The sequence below is a fragment of the Ovis canadensis genome, chromosome 17 (genome assembly GCF_042477335.2).
Source record: "Ovis canadensis isolate MfBH-ARS-UI-01 breed Bighorn chromosome 17, ARS-UI_OviCan_v2, whole genome shotgun sequence".
In the NCBI taxonomy this organism is placed as follows: domain Eukaryota; kingdom Metazoa; phylum Chordata; class Mammalia; order Artiodactyla; family Bovidae; genus Ovis; species Ovis canadensis.
The window spans coordinates 15284339-15297475 of record NC_091261.1 but is presented as its reverse complement, the minus strand read 5'-3'; the positions used below and the strand labels follow the sequence as shown (position 1 = coordinate 15297475).

At 43.8% G+C, this 13137-nt stretch overlaps 1 protein-coding gene across 18 annotated transcripts in view; it reads left to right on the top strand.

The window, feature by feature from the left end:
* Window positions 1-13137, top strand: part of ARFIP1 (ARF interacting protein 1) — a 140038-nt gene that overhangs the window by 26122 nt on the left and 100779 nt on the right. For 4 of the 18 annotated variants that reach the window (XM_069556672.1, XM_069556673.1, XM_069556685.1 and 1 more), the window contains one exon: window positions 9976-10079. The exons of 13 other annotated variants lie outside the window; for them this stretch is intronic. In XM_069556672.1, coding sequence (XP_069412773.1) covers window positions 10044-10079 — 36 coding nt within the window. In that variant the 5' untranslated portion in view covers window positions 9976-10043. Of the gene's footprint in view, window positions 1-9467; window positions 9541-9975; window positions 10080-13137 lie in introns of all 18 variants that reach the window. One more of the 18 variants, XM_069556674.1, reaches the window with a different exon arrangement.

Here is a 13137-nt window from a genome sequence, read left to right as displayed (position 1 = left end):
AACTGTAGCTCCCCGAAGCTCCTCTGTCCATGGGACTTCCTAGGCAAGAATACTGTAGTGGGGTGCCATTTCCTTCTCCCAGGAACTTCCCGACATAGGGATCAAACCCACATGTCCTGCTTGTCAGGCAGATTCTTGACTGCTGAGCAGCCTGGGAGCCCTTTTCTATAGTTTTTGCTTTCCTGTTTTTTTTTCATCGTGTTCGTTTGGTTATTTTGTTTGCTTTGCTTTGTTCCTCCTGGCACTCTACTTTGGTCTTGTTTTGTTTCTGATTGGTGGGTACCATTTCTGGTTTTCTTTGCTCACCAGTCACTCTCTCGTCCTTCGTTTTCTTTGGGCCGTTTTGGTTTCGTTCGTGTGTGTGTGTGTGTTCCTTTGTTTTTGTTTTTTATTTGATTTTGCTTTTAACGTTTGTCTGCATTTCATTTTTTGTTTCTTGGTTGTGGGTGTGGTATTTTTGGAGGTTTTTTGTTGTTTCTGGGGCGCTTGTGTGTGTGTGTGTTTGTTGGCTTGTTTGTTTTAATCCCCTTTATTGCCATAACAAACGGCTTGTGGAATCTTGGTTCCCTGACCAGAAGTTGGGCCTGAGTTGCTGGAGTGGGAGTAATGAATCCAGGACACTAGACCCCCCGAGAACTCCTGACCCCAGGGACTATTAATCAGTGAGCACTCCCACGAAGACCTCCACCTGAATCCAAGACGCAGCACCACCCAACTGCCCGCAGCACCCAGCGCTGGATGCCTCACCCGAACAACAAGCAAGACAAGGACATAAGCCCAGTCGTCAGCAGGCAGGCTGCCCACAGACACCCCGAAGCATATCACCGCACACAGCCCTGCCTATCAGAGGGAAAAAACTCACCTCCTCATCAGCAGTCATAAATGCTGACTGTCAAAATGTAAAGCCTTTTATAGTGTTAGTCTCAAGGCGTATTTTCAGGAGTAGAAAACATGAACAGTGAGAAGAAATTACTGGAGCTTTTTCTTTTGGTTTTGGTCTTCACAGGCTACAGAAAAGACTATGGACTGGGGGTTGGATTTATAGGAGGAGGAGTTACTGCACCAACCACAGGGGTGCAGAGGCAGTGAGCAGGCAGGCGCTCCGTGGGCCGGGACGGAGGCCGTCGCGGGAGAATGGCATCTGAGCGGCGATCGCAAGTGGGTAGGGGTCAGACTGCCGGCAGCTTTTTGTTTTTTGTTTCTTTGTTGTACTGATTTCTGCCTGTGCTGGATCTTGGCTGCTGTGAGGGCCTTCTCTGGCCATGGGGAGTGGGGGCTGCTCTAGCTGTAGCGCACGAACTCCTCGCTGCGGTGCCTTCTTTCATTGCGGAGCACGGGCATCGATAGTTGAGGCCGGTGGGCTCGGTGATTGTGGCTCGCGGGCTCTGGAACTTGGCCTCAGGAGTTGGGGTGCACAGGCGTAGTTGTTTCACGGCATGTGGGATCTTCCCAGATCAGGGACAGAAGCCAGGGCTCCTGCATTGGCAGGCAGACCCTTAACCAAGCACTGGGAGAGCCCCATCAGCAGTTTTTTGAGCCATATTATAACATTGGAGAAGGCAATGGCAACCGGCTCTAGTACTCTTGCCTGGAAAATCCCATGGATGGAGGAGCCTGGTGGGCCACAGTCCATGGGGTCGCACAGTTACACACCACCCAGCGACTTCACTTTCACTTTTCACTTTCATGCATTGGGGAAGAAGATGGCAACCCACCCCAGTGTTCTTGCCTGGAGAATCCCAGGGACGGGGGAGCCTGGTGGGCTGCCGTCTGTGGGGTCACACAGAGTCAGACACGACTGAAGTGACTTAGCAGCAGCAGCGGGATATCTAGTGTAGTGTTGAGAAGATTCGCTGGAGTGATGAGTAGTCTTGAGGGCTTCACCAAAGAAGGCCATGGGGGGAGTTATTCTCCCCCGGTGTGGTTAGTCGTATGCTATGGAATGCATTACATTTATGACATTGAAGCTGTATTTTGTTAAAGTGTAGTTGATTCACAGTGCTGTGTTAGTTTCTGGTGTGCAGCAAAGTGATTCAGTTATATGTATACACACACACACACACACAGATTCTTTTTCATATTTTTTTCCAAAATGGCTCATTGGTGGTAGTGGTTTAGTCGCTAAGTTGTATCTGACTCTTGTGATCCCATGGACTGTAGCCTGCCAGGCTCCTCCGTCCCTGGGATTGTCCAGGCGAGAATACTGGAGTGGGTTGCCTTCATTACATGATACTAAATACAGTTCCCTGTCTGATACAGGAGGACTTTGTTATTTATTTTATACATAGTAGTTTGTATCTGCTAATTACAAACTCCTGATTTATCCCTCTCCCAGCCCCTTTCCCCTTCAAGAACCATAAGTTTGTTTTCTGTGTCTGAATGTGTTTATTTTTTTGTAAATATATTCATTTGTGTCGTATTTTAGATTCTACATATAAGTGATATCTTATAGTACTTTTTTTTCCTCTGATTTACTTCACTCAGTATGACAACCTCTAGGTCCATCCATGTTGCTGCAAATGGCATTATTTCAATCTTTTTTCTGGCTGAATAGTATCCCCTTGTGTGTACACACACACACACACACACACACACACGTCGTCTTTACCCACTCATCTGTTGATGGGCGTTTAGGCTGCTTCCACGTCTTGGCTATTGTAAGTAGTGCTGCCGTGAACATTTGGGATGCATGTATCTGTTTGAATTATAGTTTTCTCCAGATATGTGCCCAGGAGTGGGGTTGCTGGATCATATGGCAATTCTGTTTCTAGTTTTTGAAGTAATCTGGTGCTAGTGATAAAGAACCTGCCTGCCAGTGCAGGAGACGTAAGAGACACAGGTTTGATCCTTGGGTTAGGAATATCCCCTGGAGGAGGGCATGGCAATCCACTCCAGTATTCTTGCCTGCAGAATCCCATGGACAGAGGAGCCTGACAGGTTACAATCCATAGGGTCGCAGAGTCAGACACGACTGAAGCAACTTAGCATGCACACACTCAGACTGTCTTCCATAGTGGCTGCACCAGCGTACAGCCCCACCAGCAGTGTAGGAGGCTTCTCTCTTCTTTATACCCTCTCCAGCACTTGTTTGTACACTTTTTGGTGATGGCCATTCTGACTGGTGTGAGGTATAGTTTTGATTTGCATTTCTCTAGTAATTAGCAGTGTTTAGCATCTTCTCATGTGCCTGTTAGCCATCTGTGTGTCTTCTTTGGAAATATGTCTACTTAAGTGTCTCCCCATTTTTTGATTGGGTTGTTTGTTTGCTTGGTTATTGAGTTGTATGAGCTGTTTGTATAGTTTGGAGATTAAGCCCTTATCAGTCACATCATTTGCCAATATTTTCTCCCAGTTCATAGGTTGTCTTTTCTTTCTGTTTATAGTTTCTTTTGCTGTGTGAAAGCTTCTTTTGATTAGGTCCCATTTGTTTCTTTTTGCTTTGGTTTCTTTTGCCTTGGGAGACTGACCTAAAAAATCGTCTGTACAATTTATGGCAGAAAATGTTTTTCCTGTGTTTTCTTCTAGGAGTTTCATGGTGTCATGTTTTATATTTTAAGTCTTTAAGCCAGGGGTCCCAGCTTCCAGACCGAAGACCAGTATCTCTTGTCAGATCAGTGTCCTTAGGTTAGAAATAAAGTGCCCAATAAATGTAATGTGCTTGAATCATCCCCAAACCATCCCTCTCACGCCTGGGCGATGGAGAAATTGTCTTCCGTGAAATTAGTCCCTGGTTCCAAAAAGGTTGGGGACCACTGCTTTAAGCCATTTTGAGTTTATTTTTGTATATGGTGTGAGGGTGTGTTTTAACTTCATTGATTTACATGAGGCCGTCCAGCTTTCCCAGTACCATTTGCTGAAGAGACTGTCTTTTTCCCATTGTGTATTTTTGCCTCCTTTGTTAAAGATTAATTGACTGTAGGTGTATGGGTTTGTTTCTGGGCTCTTTGTTCTGTTCCATTGATCCATATATTTGGGTTTTTTTTTTCCTCCAATACCACACTGTTTTGATTATTGTGACTTTGTGGTATTGTCTGAAGTCTGGAAAGGTTATGCCTCCAGCTTTGTTTTTTTCCTTAGGATTGCTCTGGAAATTCTGGTTCAATATAATTTTAGGATTATTTGTTCTACTTCTCTGAAAGATGTCATAGGTAATTTGATAAAGTGAGTATGTATTAGACCAATAAGTTCTGCTATTATAAGAAGCAGTATGAGTCTGGGAGGGATTAGGGGCAGGAGGAGAAGGGGACGACAGAGGATGAGATGCTGGATGGCATCAGTGACTCGATGGACGTGAGTCTGACTGAACTCTGGTATTTGGTGATGGACAGGGAGGCCTGGCGTGCTGCGATTCATGGGGTCGCAGAGTCGGACACGACTGAGCGACTAAACTGAACTGATGTAGCATCAGGCTATTTACAGGGTTTTTCAGCCTTAACAATATGACATATTTTGCTATAAGGTTTTTTATTGTGGGACATTATCCTGTTCATTGTAGGACCTCTAGCAACATTTCTGCCCCTTCAAGATGCCAGTAGCATGCCATCCTCAGCTATAACATACAGAAATGTCTTTAGAGTGGGGAGGAGGGAGAGTTGGGTACTAAAATTGACCCCAGTTAATAACTATGAAGTTATCAGGTAACATCCATATTTTCTGGCAGCTGATGCTATTTGCAATAACAGGCTTAGTCCGTGTCTTGAAGCTCCTGATTCCCAGACATCCTGGTTTAATTATGCAGCCTCCCACAACTAGGAGTAGGAAGTCCTAGATGCAGCTGTCTCTGGGGTTCTGGTTTTAGCAAAAGGCAGCACTAATGATATAATTGGAAGCTGATGCTTCAGTCTTGAATTGTTGAAAGTGAAGGGTCAGATTAAGACAAATGCTGCTCTAACTGTGTAGGATGATACGGAAATAGAGAAAACAGCAGTACAAGTGGTCAGCATCAAGGAAACAGTGCGTTTGACTCATAAATGTCTGAAAGCAAGTATATTGGCTGGCATGACCCATGTGTTTCACTCGCCTTTGAGAGACTGTGTAATGTTGAGGTTAAAAATAAGGCCTCTTGAAGCCAGTGTGCCAGATTGAATCCCGTTTCATCACTTGGTAGCTGCATGTCATTGAGAGATTTCTTAATCTGTCTTCTTACCTGTAAAACAGATGTAATAATGGTACCTAAGTTTGAGAGTTTTGTGGGTTTTGAAGGAGACAGTGCACATTGAGCAATTAGAATTAAATCAGTTAATATGTGGAAAACATATACAACAGTGCCTGACACGTAGTCAGTACTCATTGTTTTCATTGTAGGGCTCTATTTGCAAGTGGGTACATGATTTAAGTTATTTTAATCCTTTAACCGACCTAGTCCTCAGTTTTCTTATCTGTTAAATTGGGAAAATTTTATCTCCCTCACGGGCTTCCCTTGTGGCTCGGATGGTAAAGAATCCGCCTGCAATGCAGGAGACCTGGGTTCAATTCCTGGGTCAGGAACACCTCCCAGAGAAGGAAACGGCTACTGACTCCAGTGTTCTTGCCTGTAGAACCCCATGGACAGAGGCCTAGAGGACTGCAGTCCACGGGGTCACAAAGAGTGGGTCATGACTGAACTACTAACATTAACTCCTCACAGGGCAGTTGTAAACGTTAAAGGAAATACTTACGGCAATAAGCTTGTTAGCATGGCACCTGGCATATATTGATAGAAGGCAGTTAAGAAAGGTCAGCATTTAGTTCTTACTGGCAAATTAGGGAACCATGCAGCTATCAAACAGGTTTCATAGGTAATTCATTTACTAGCATTCTGAAAGGTTTCTAGAGCGTTTCATAGTTATCATTGATACTCAGAAGTACTTACAAAGATATTGTAAGACTTCTTCCCATTTATCCACTTGCTGTAGTTCAGCTTTCAGTGTCTTATGTTGCAAGCAGATGAAACCACTTCCAGGTCACTTACATAGAAAAGACATTTACTAAGAGGATCTGAGGTAACTTACAAGGAAGCTGGAAGCCAGAATCCAGGTTCCCTATCGGGGAGTATGCCCCAGATCCCGGTTCAGCATGGGCACTGTGCTGCTGGGGCTGGGCAGCTGGCACTGCCAGGGCTCTGGGTACTGGCTGTGGTAACTGGCGCTGCCCCCTGTAGCGGCAGCTTGGTCTCGCCGCAGTTACTGCCGCCCCTCAGTGAGTTCTCATCACTCCTCTTGTCACTCGTTTCTGATCGCAGGCCTGGGGCACGTGCCTTCACAGAGCCTAGGTCGCATGGCAGTTCCCCAGAGCCTGGGAACAAACAGTAATGTGACTTACGTAGAGCTTAGCCAGACACTTTTCTGAATACTTTATATTTCGTTTTATTCTTACAACAACTGAGGTAGGTGCTAATATCATTTTACTGATGAGGAAAGAGAAGTTTAGGAACTTTGGGACTTTTAGGAAGTTTACATAATCTGTGGAAGAGCTCGGGATTGAACTCAAGTAATCTGGCTGCAGGTATTCGCCTGATTATCAGGTATTTTGAGCTTTCATATAAGAAGAAGCAGGTTCTGCCTTTCCCCAGCCTTGTGTGGAGGCTTTCTCTGATATTAGAAGGGGGCTGTGACTGGGCAGCCAGAAGAATGAGATATAGACTCAGTACTTCGCTAAAGTCTGACTTGGCAAACCAGTCGTTGCCTCTGTTGCTATTTTAAAAGCTCCAGGATGAGGGACACTGAATCTGAGGATCAGAGGGATTTTTTTTTTTTAATGCTCTGCCATTTTTTATTCACTTAGAGGAGAATACTTGTGAGATTTCAGACTCTGGGTCAAATAGGGAATATGTGTCTATAAATAACACTTAGGATTGTGTGACGTTTTTATAGTGAGAGGGTATTGGCCTAGTTTATTTTTGTCATGAAGACCAGTTTTGGAAAATTGGTAAACTTTATTTGCTGCTGGGTCGTAGAGCCGCAAGTCAGTCCTTGCTGGTAGGTGGGCGCTATATTCAGGACCATACACCTGCCACCACAAGACTGGTGTGGTCTCCCTAGGGGTGGATTTGGGGCTTTCAAGAAAAGCAGATCCTCTCCCATTAGAGGTGGTAGAATGGAATTTCGCCCTGTAAAAAGCTGACTTTATCGGGGTGCACTTTGCACATGGTAAAACGCGTTCGTTCAAAATGTACAGTCGGGTGAGCTGTGACAGGTATGCGCGTCTGGGGAGCCATAGCCTCAGTGCGGACGCAGACACAGCTCCTTGCACACTGCTGCAGTCAGCCCTCCTGGATCCGCCCTCCTCCCCGGGCAAGAGCTGCGCTGCCATGGTGCCTCAGTTTTGTGTGCTCTGTGTGTGCTCAGCTGCTCAGCCATGTCCGACTCTTTGGGACTCTGTGGACTGTAGCTCTCCAGGCTCCGCTATCCATGGGATTTTCCAGGCAGAAATACTGGAGTGGGTTGCCTTTTCCTTCTCCAGGGGATCTTCCCAGCCCCAAGATTGAACCCCCATCTCTTGTATCTCCTACGCTGGCAGTGGATTCTTTACCGCTGGGCCACCTGGGAGGCCCTTCTTCATCTACAAAAGTGAGAATTTTGTGTTCTGCAGTTCTGGCATGTATGCTTTTTGTGTCTGGATTTTTGGCTCAGAATATTGAGATTAAACAACGGTTACTGTATACATCAGTAATTCACTCCTTTTTATTGCTGAGGAATATTCCATTATAAGTTTAAACTATAACTTGTTTATCCATTAACCTGTTGATGGACATTTTTTTCTTCTTATTTTGGGCTCTTATAAGTAAGCCTGCTCAAACTACCACACAATTGCACTCATCTCACACGCTAGTAAAGTAATGCTCAAAATTCTCCAAGCCAGGCTTCAGCAATACGTGAACTGTGAACTTCCAGATGTTCAAGCTGGTTTTAGAAAAGGCAGAGGAACCAGAGATCAAATTGCCAACATCCACTAGATCATGGAAAAAGCAAGAGAGTTCCAGAAAAACATCTATTTCTGCTTTATTGACTATGCCAAAGCCTTTGACTGTGTGGATCACAATAAACTGTGGAAAATTCTGAGAGAGATGGGAATACCAGACCACCTGATCGGCCTCTTGAGAAATCTGTATGCAGGTCAGGAAGCAGCAGTTAGAACTGGACATGGAACAACAGACTGGTTCCAAATAGGAAAAGGAGTACGTCAAGGCTCTATATTGTCACCCTGCTTATTTAACTTATATGCAGAGTTCATCATGAGAAACGCTGGACTGGAAGAAACACGAGCTGGAATCAAGATTGCCGGGGGAAATATCAATAACCTCAGATATGCAGATGACACCACCCTTATGGCAGAAAGTGAAGAGGAGCTAAAAAGCCTCTTGATGAAAGTGAAAGAGGAGAGTGAAAAAGTTGGCTTAAAGCTCAACATTCAGAAAATGAAGATCATGACAGATGGGGAAACAGTGGAAACAGTGTCAGACTTTGTTTTTTTGGGCTCCAAAATCACTGCAGATGGTGACTGTAGATATGAAATTAAAAGATGCTTACTCCTTGGAAGAAAAGTTATGAGCAACCTAGATAGCATATTCAAAAGCAGAGACATTACTTTGCCGACTAAGGTCCGTCTAGTCAAGGCTATGGTTTTTCCAGTGGTCGTGTATGGATGTGAGAGTTGGACTGTGAAGAAGGCTGAGCGCCGAAGAATTGATGCTTTTGAAGTGTGGTGTTGGAGAAGACTCTTGAGAGTCCCTTGGACTGCAAGGAGATCCAGCCAGTCCATTCTGAAGGAGATCAACCCTGGGATTTCTTTGGAAGGAATGATGCTAAAGCTGAAGCTCCAGTACTTTGGCCACGTCATGCGAAGAGTTGACTCATTGGAAAAGACTCTGATGCTGGGAGGGATTGGGGGCAGGAGGGGAAGGGGACGACCGAAGATGAGATGGCTGGATGGCATCACTGACTCGATGGACGCGAGTCTGAGTGAACTCCGGTAGTTGGTGATGGACAGGGAGGCCTGGCATGCTGCGATTCATGGGGTCGCAAAGAGTCAGACACGACTGAGCCACTGAACTGAACTGAACTGTGGGACGTTTGTTTTTATTTTTCTGGTACATGCTTAGGTGTATGAGTCATATGATCAAGTGTATGTTTAATTTCATAAGAAATTGCTAAGTGAAGTGGTTTTTTTACATTTCCTCCAGCAGTGTATTGCAGAAGGAAATGGCAACCCGCTCCAGTATTCTTGCCTGGGAAATCCCGTGAACAGAGGAACCTGGTGGGCTGCAGTCCATGGGGTCGCAAAAGAATCCAGCATGACTGAGCGACTAAGCAACAGTTTATTTTGAACACCAGTTGTTTGTCAGATGCTTACCTTACGTCTGTTTTCTCCCAATCTGTAGCTTGTCTTTTCATCTTTTAAATGGTGTCATTTTGAAAAGACATGTTTAATTTTGATGAAGTCCAAATTATCAGTGTTTCTCTTATTGTTCATGTTTTCCATTTCCTAAGAAAGTATTCGCCTACTCCAAAGTCATTGTGAAGTCTACGAATAAACCCGTCAAAGGCAGTCTTCATTTCTGTTGTAAGTGATTTTTGTCTCTTGCGTTTCTTTTTGGTTCTTTCTTAGTATTTCTACATCTCTGTTCATGTTGTCCAGCTGTTCATGCATGCTGTCTGCTTTATCCATTACAGCCTTCTGAGCCACCGGGGAAGCCCATATTACTCATAGTTGTTTTAAGTTCCTAGTCTGGTAATTCCAACATCTGTGCCATTTCTGATGGTGATGTTTGCTTTGTGACTTCAAATTGTGTTTTTTGCCTTTTGTAGACCTTGTAATTTTTACTTGTTAACCGGACATGGTGTATCAGGTGAAAGGACCTGCTGTAAATGTGGGCGTCAAGTATAGGAGGAGGGGAGCGTTATATATCCTATGATTAGGTGTCAGTCTTCTAGTGAGCCTGTGCCTCTGGATTGTGACTTTCTCAAGTGTTTCTCATTTTTTCTCTCCTCTCTTTAGGTGGCACAGGATAGCTGGAATGTGCTGGGTGTGGCTGTTTCCCTGCTCAGCCCTGTTAGCTGCTGGTTATGCCCAAGCAGGCTAGGTTCTCGTTTCTCCTGAGGGTAAGCCTTGTTAAGAATAGAGTACTTAGGGACCTCCCTGGTGGGGCAGTGGATAAGAATTCTCCTGCCAAAGCATGGGACTCGGGTTCAGTCCCTGGTCTGAGAACATTCCACATGCTGTGTGGAGCAGCTCAGCCTGTGAGCCACACTGCTGAAGCCCACACGCCCTGGAGCCTGTGCTCCAGAAGAGAGGAGCCAAGAATGGACTGCTAAGTGTGTTCCACAGTGGTTCCAGTTCTCACCACTTGCTGGAAGGATGAGGGAGTTTTTCTGTGATATTTGCTGGGGTAACCTGGTCCCGTTCTTGAAAGCATTGTGGGTCCTTGCTTTTGACTGGGTTCCTCTGGAGTCTTTAACTCTCAAGAGTTGTCCACGCTGAGCCTCCAGCAACTCATTGATTACAGTTCAGATTTTCCTGCCACAACGTTGGTTACTGAGGTGGTTCCTACTGGTTTTTGTTCTAGTAAGGCATGACTCTTTGCATTTGCCTCTGTCCAGTTTTGGGAGTAACAGTGTGCCCTGTGTCCTCCCCTCTTTTATGAATCCAAGAAGACTTGTTGATTTTTTAGTGTGTTCAGTGTGCTTGTTAGAATGAGATGGTGCTTTCCAAGCTCCTTACATGCAGAAACGAAAGCAGAAGTCCCCACCCCAAGATAACTGCTGTTCTGCCTACCGTCATCATACCTTACTGGTTTTCTTCTTGAATCAAATCATATAGTAGATACTCATTGGGTCTGGCTTCAGTGGCTCAACATGGTCTGTAAGAATTTTCTGTTTTTAATAGCAGTAGTTCTGTTTTATTGCTGTCCTGTTTTATTGCTACACTGCTGTAGTGTTCCGATGTTTGATTACACTGCAGTTTCTTTCTCTGTTCTGCTGTTGACGGACATTGAGTTGTCTTCGGTTTTCAGCTGTCTTATGGGTAAAGCTGCTGTGAATAGTCTTGTACTTGTTTTATGATGGACAGATGCACCGTATTTCATGGGTGTGTTTCCTAGGAGGAGAATTTCTGGGATGTAGAATAGGCACATGTTTAATAGTATTGCCAGAAAGTTTTCAAAGTGATTTTACCAAATTCTACTTGCACCAGCAATGTATGAGAACCTATATACTTGCTAACACTGAATTTTGTCAGTCTTTCTAAATTTGGCCATTCTAATGGGTGTTAGTAGTATTCTGATCTATGGTCTTAATCTGCATGACAAATTAAACTGAATGACAGGGCTGTCCCCGGTGACTCAGGTGGTTAGAGAATCCACCTGACCCGGGTTCTTCTCCTGGTTCAGAAAGACCCCCTGGAGAAAGGAATTGCTACCCACTCCAGCATTCTTGCATGGAGAATTCCATGGACAGAGGGGCCTGGTGGGCTATAGTCCTCGGGGTCCCAAAGAGTCAGACACAGGTGACTTGTGGCCCTTTCCTAACACTGAGGTTGTATGTGTGCTGAAAGAGTCTAGTGCATGCTTGTAGCAGTGGTTCTCATTGCATTTTGAAGGAAGCATTCTGTGCCTCTGGGCACTCTGCTGTACCCTTTGGTGAGTGACATGTTTGGCTTTCTCATTGCCCAAGCCAACAGTTGGGTAGGGGGCAGGGAGAAGGCCTGGATTACCATACACCTCTCCCCTACTCTTGATCCCCCACGATCTAGTCACTCTGTAAGGCTCTTACTTTACCTCCTGAAGAATTCTCAGAGAGGAACTCACCTTTTTCTATTCCCACAGCCTTCATTTAGATCGTTATTATTTCTTACTCACACTGTAAACTGCTTCCTAAATGGTTTTTCTACTTCTAGCCATTCCTTCTTTCCCTTCAGCCTAACTTCCTATCAGGCTGTTCACTAAATAAGTTGATCAGATTTTTCTACTTCTTTCTTCATATCTCTTTTAGAAGTTCACAGTTCTTGGTCTAGCATTTATAAAGTCCATCATGATAGTCTCCTACATACTTTGCTAGCCTCCTTGTCATTTTTATTTTTAAAACCTAATTTTGATAAAATTTCATACAGAAAAATTAAACTCTTTACCCAGATTCACCATTGTTTTGTCCTATTTACTTTAACATTTTCTCTTTAAATACAGAGTTTCTTCTCTTTTGAAGAGAACAGAAGAAACCAGCTCTCATTTGAGAGTGTCTTGCAGGCGTTATGTACATTTGTTCCTAAGAACAAGGACTTTCTCATATAATCTTAGTACCTTTATCAAAATTAAGAAAACTATTAAGGAAATTGGTACAGTACTATTATTTAATCCACAGTTGTTCCAGTAATATCCTTCACAGCTATTTTCCCTGCCTCGTGATCCAGTCTATAATACATGTTGTATTTAGCTGTCTTTTGTCTTGTCTGCTTTTATCTGCAACAGTTCATCTACTTTTTCGTGAACTTAAGCTTTATCAAGTATAGGAGCCAGGTTTTCTACTGTCTACCATCTGTTTCCATGATTTTCGGTCTTTATTATTTCCTTCCTGCATCTTACTTTTAGTTTAATTTGCTCGTTTTCTGTTTTCTTAGGTGCAATCTTAGATTGTTGGTTTAAGATCTATTCAGATGTAAGCATTTAAAGCTATAGATTGCTTTCAGCGATGCTTCCTTAGGTGCATCCTGCAAATACTGCTGTGGTGCATTTTCATTTTCTTTCTTTTTTTTTTCCTCCCCCTCCCCTGCATTTTCATTTTCATTTAGTTAAAAAATATTTTCTTTCTCTTGTGATTTCTTTGTTTTCATATTAATGTTTTAGATATGTTGTTCAGTTTCCAAATTTGGGGGAGGTCCCTGCATATCTTGTGTGAGTTGATTGTAATTAAATTTCTCTGTGGTCATAGAACATTCTTTATATGGTTTCAGTCTTTTAAAATTTATTGAGTTATGTTTTATGGCCTAAAAGATGATCTGTTTTGCTGAACACAGCATGTTCACATGAAAATAATATATATTCTGCCATTATTGTTTCCTATTCTGTGAGTGGTTGATGGTGTTCAGATCTTCTGTGTTTATGCTGGTTTTCTTTGTCTAGTTCTGTCAGTTGCTATAAGAGTGATGGTAAAGTCTCCAACTGTGTGG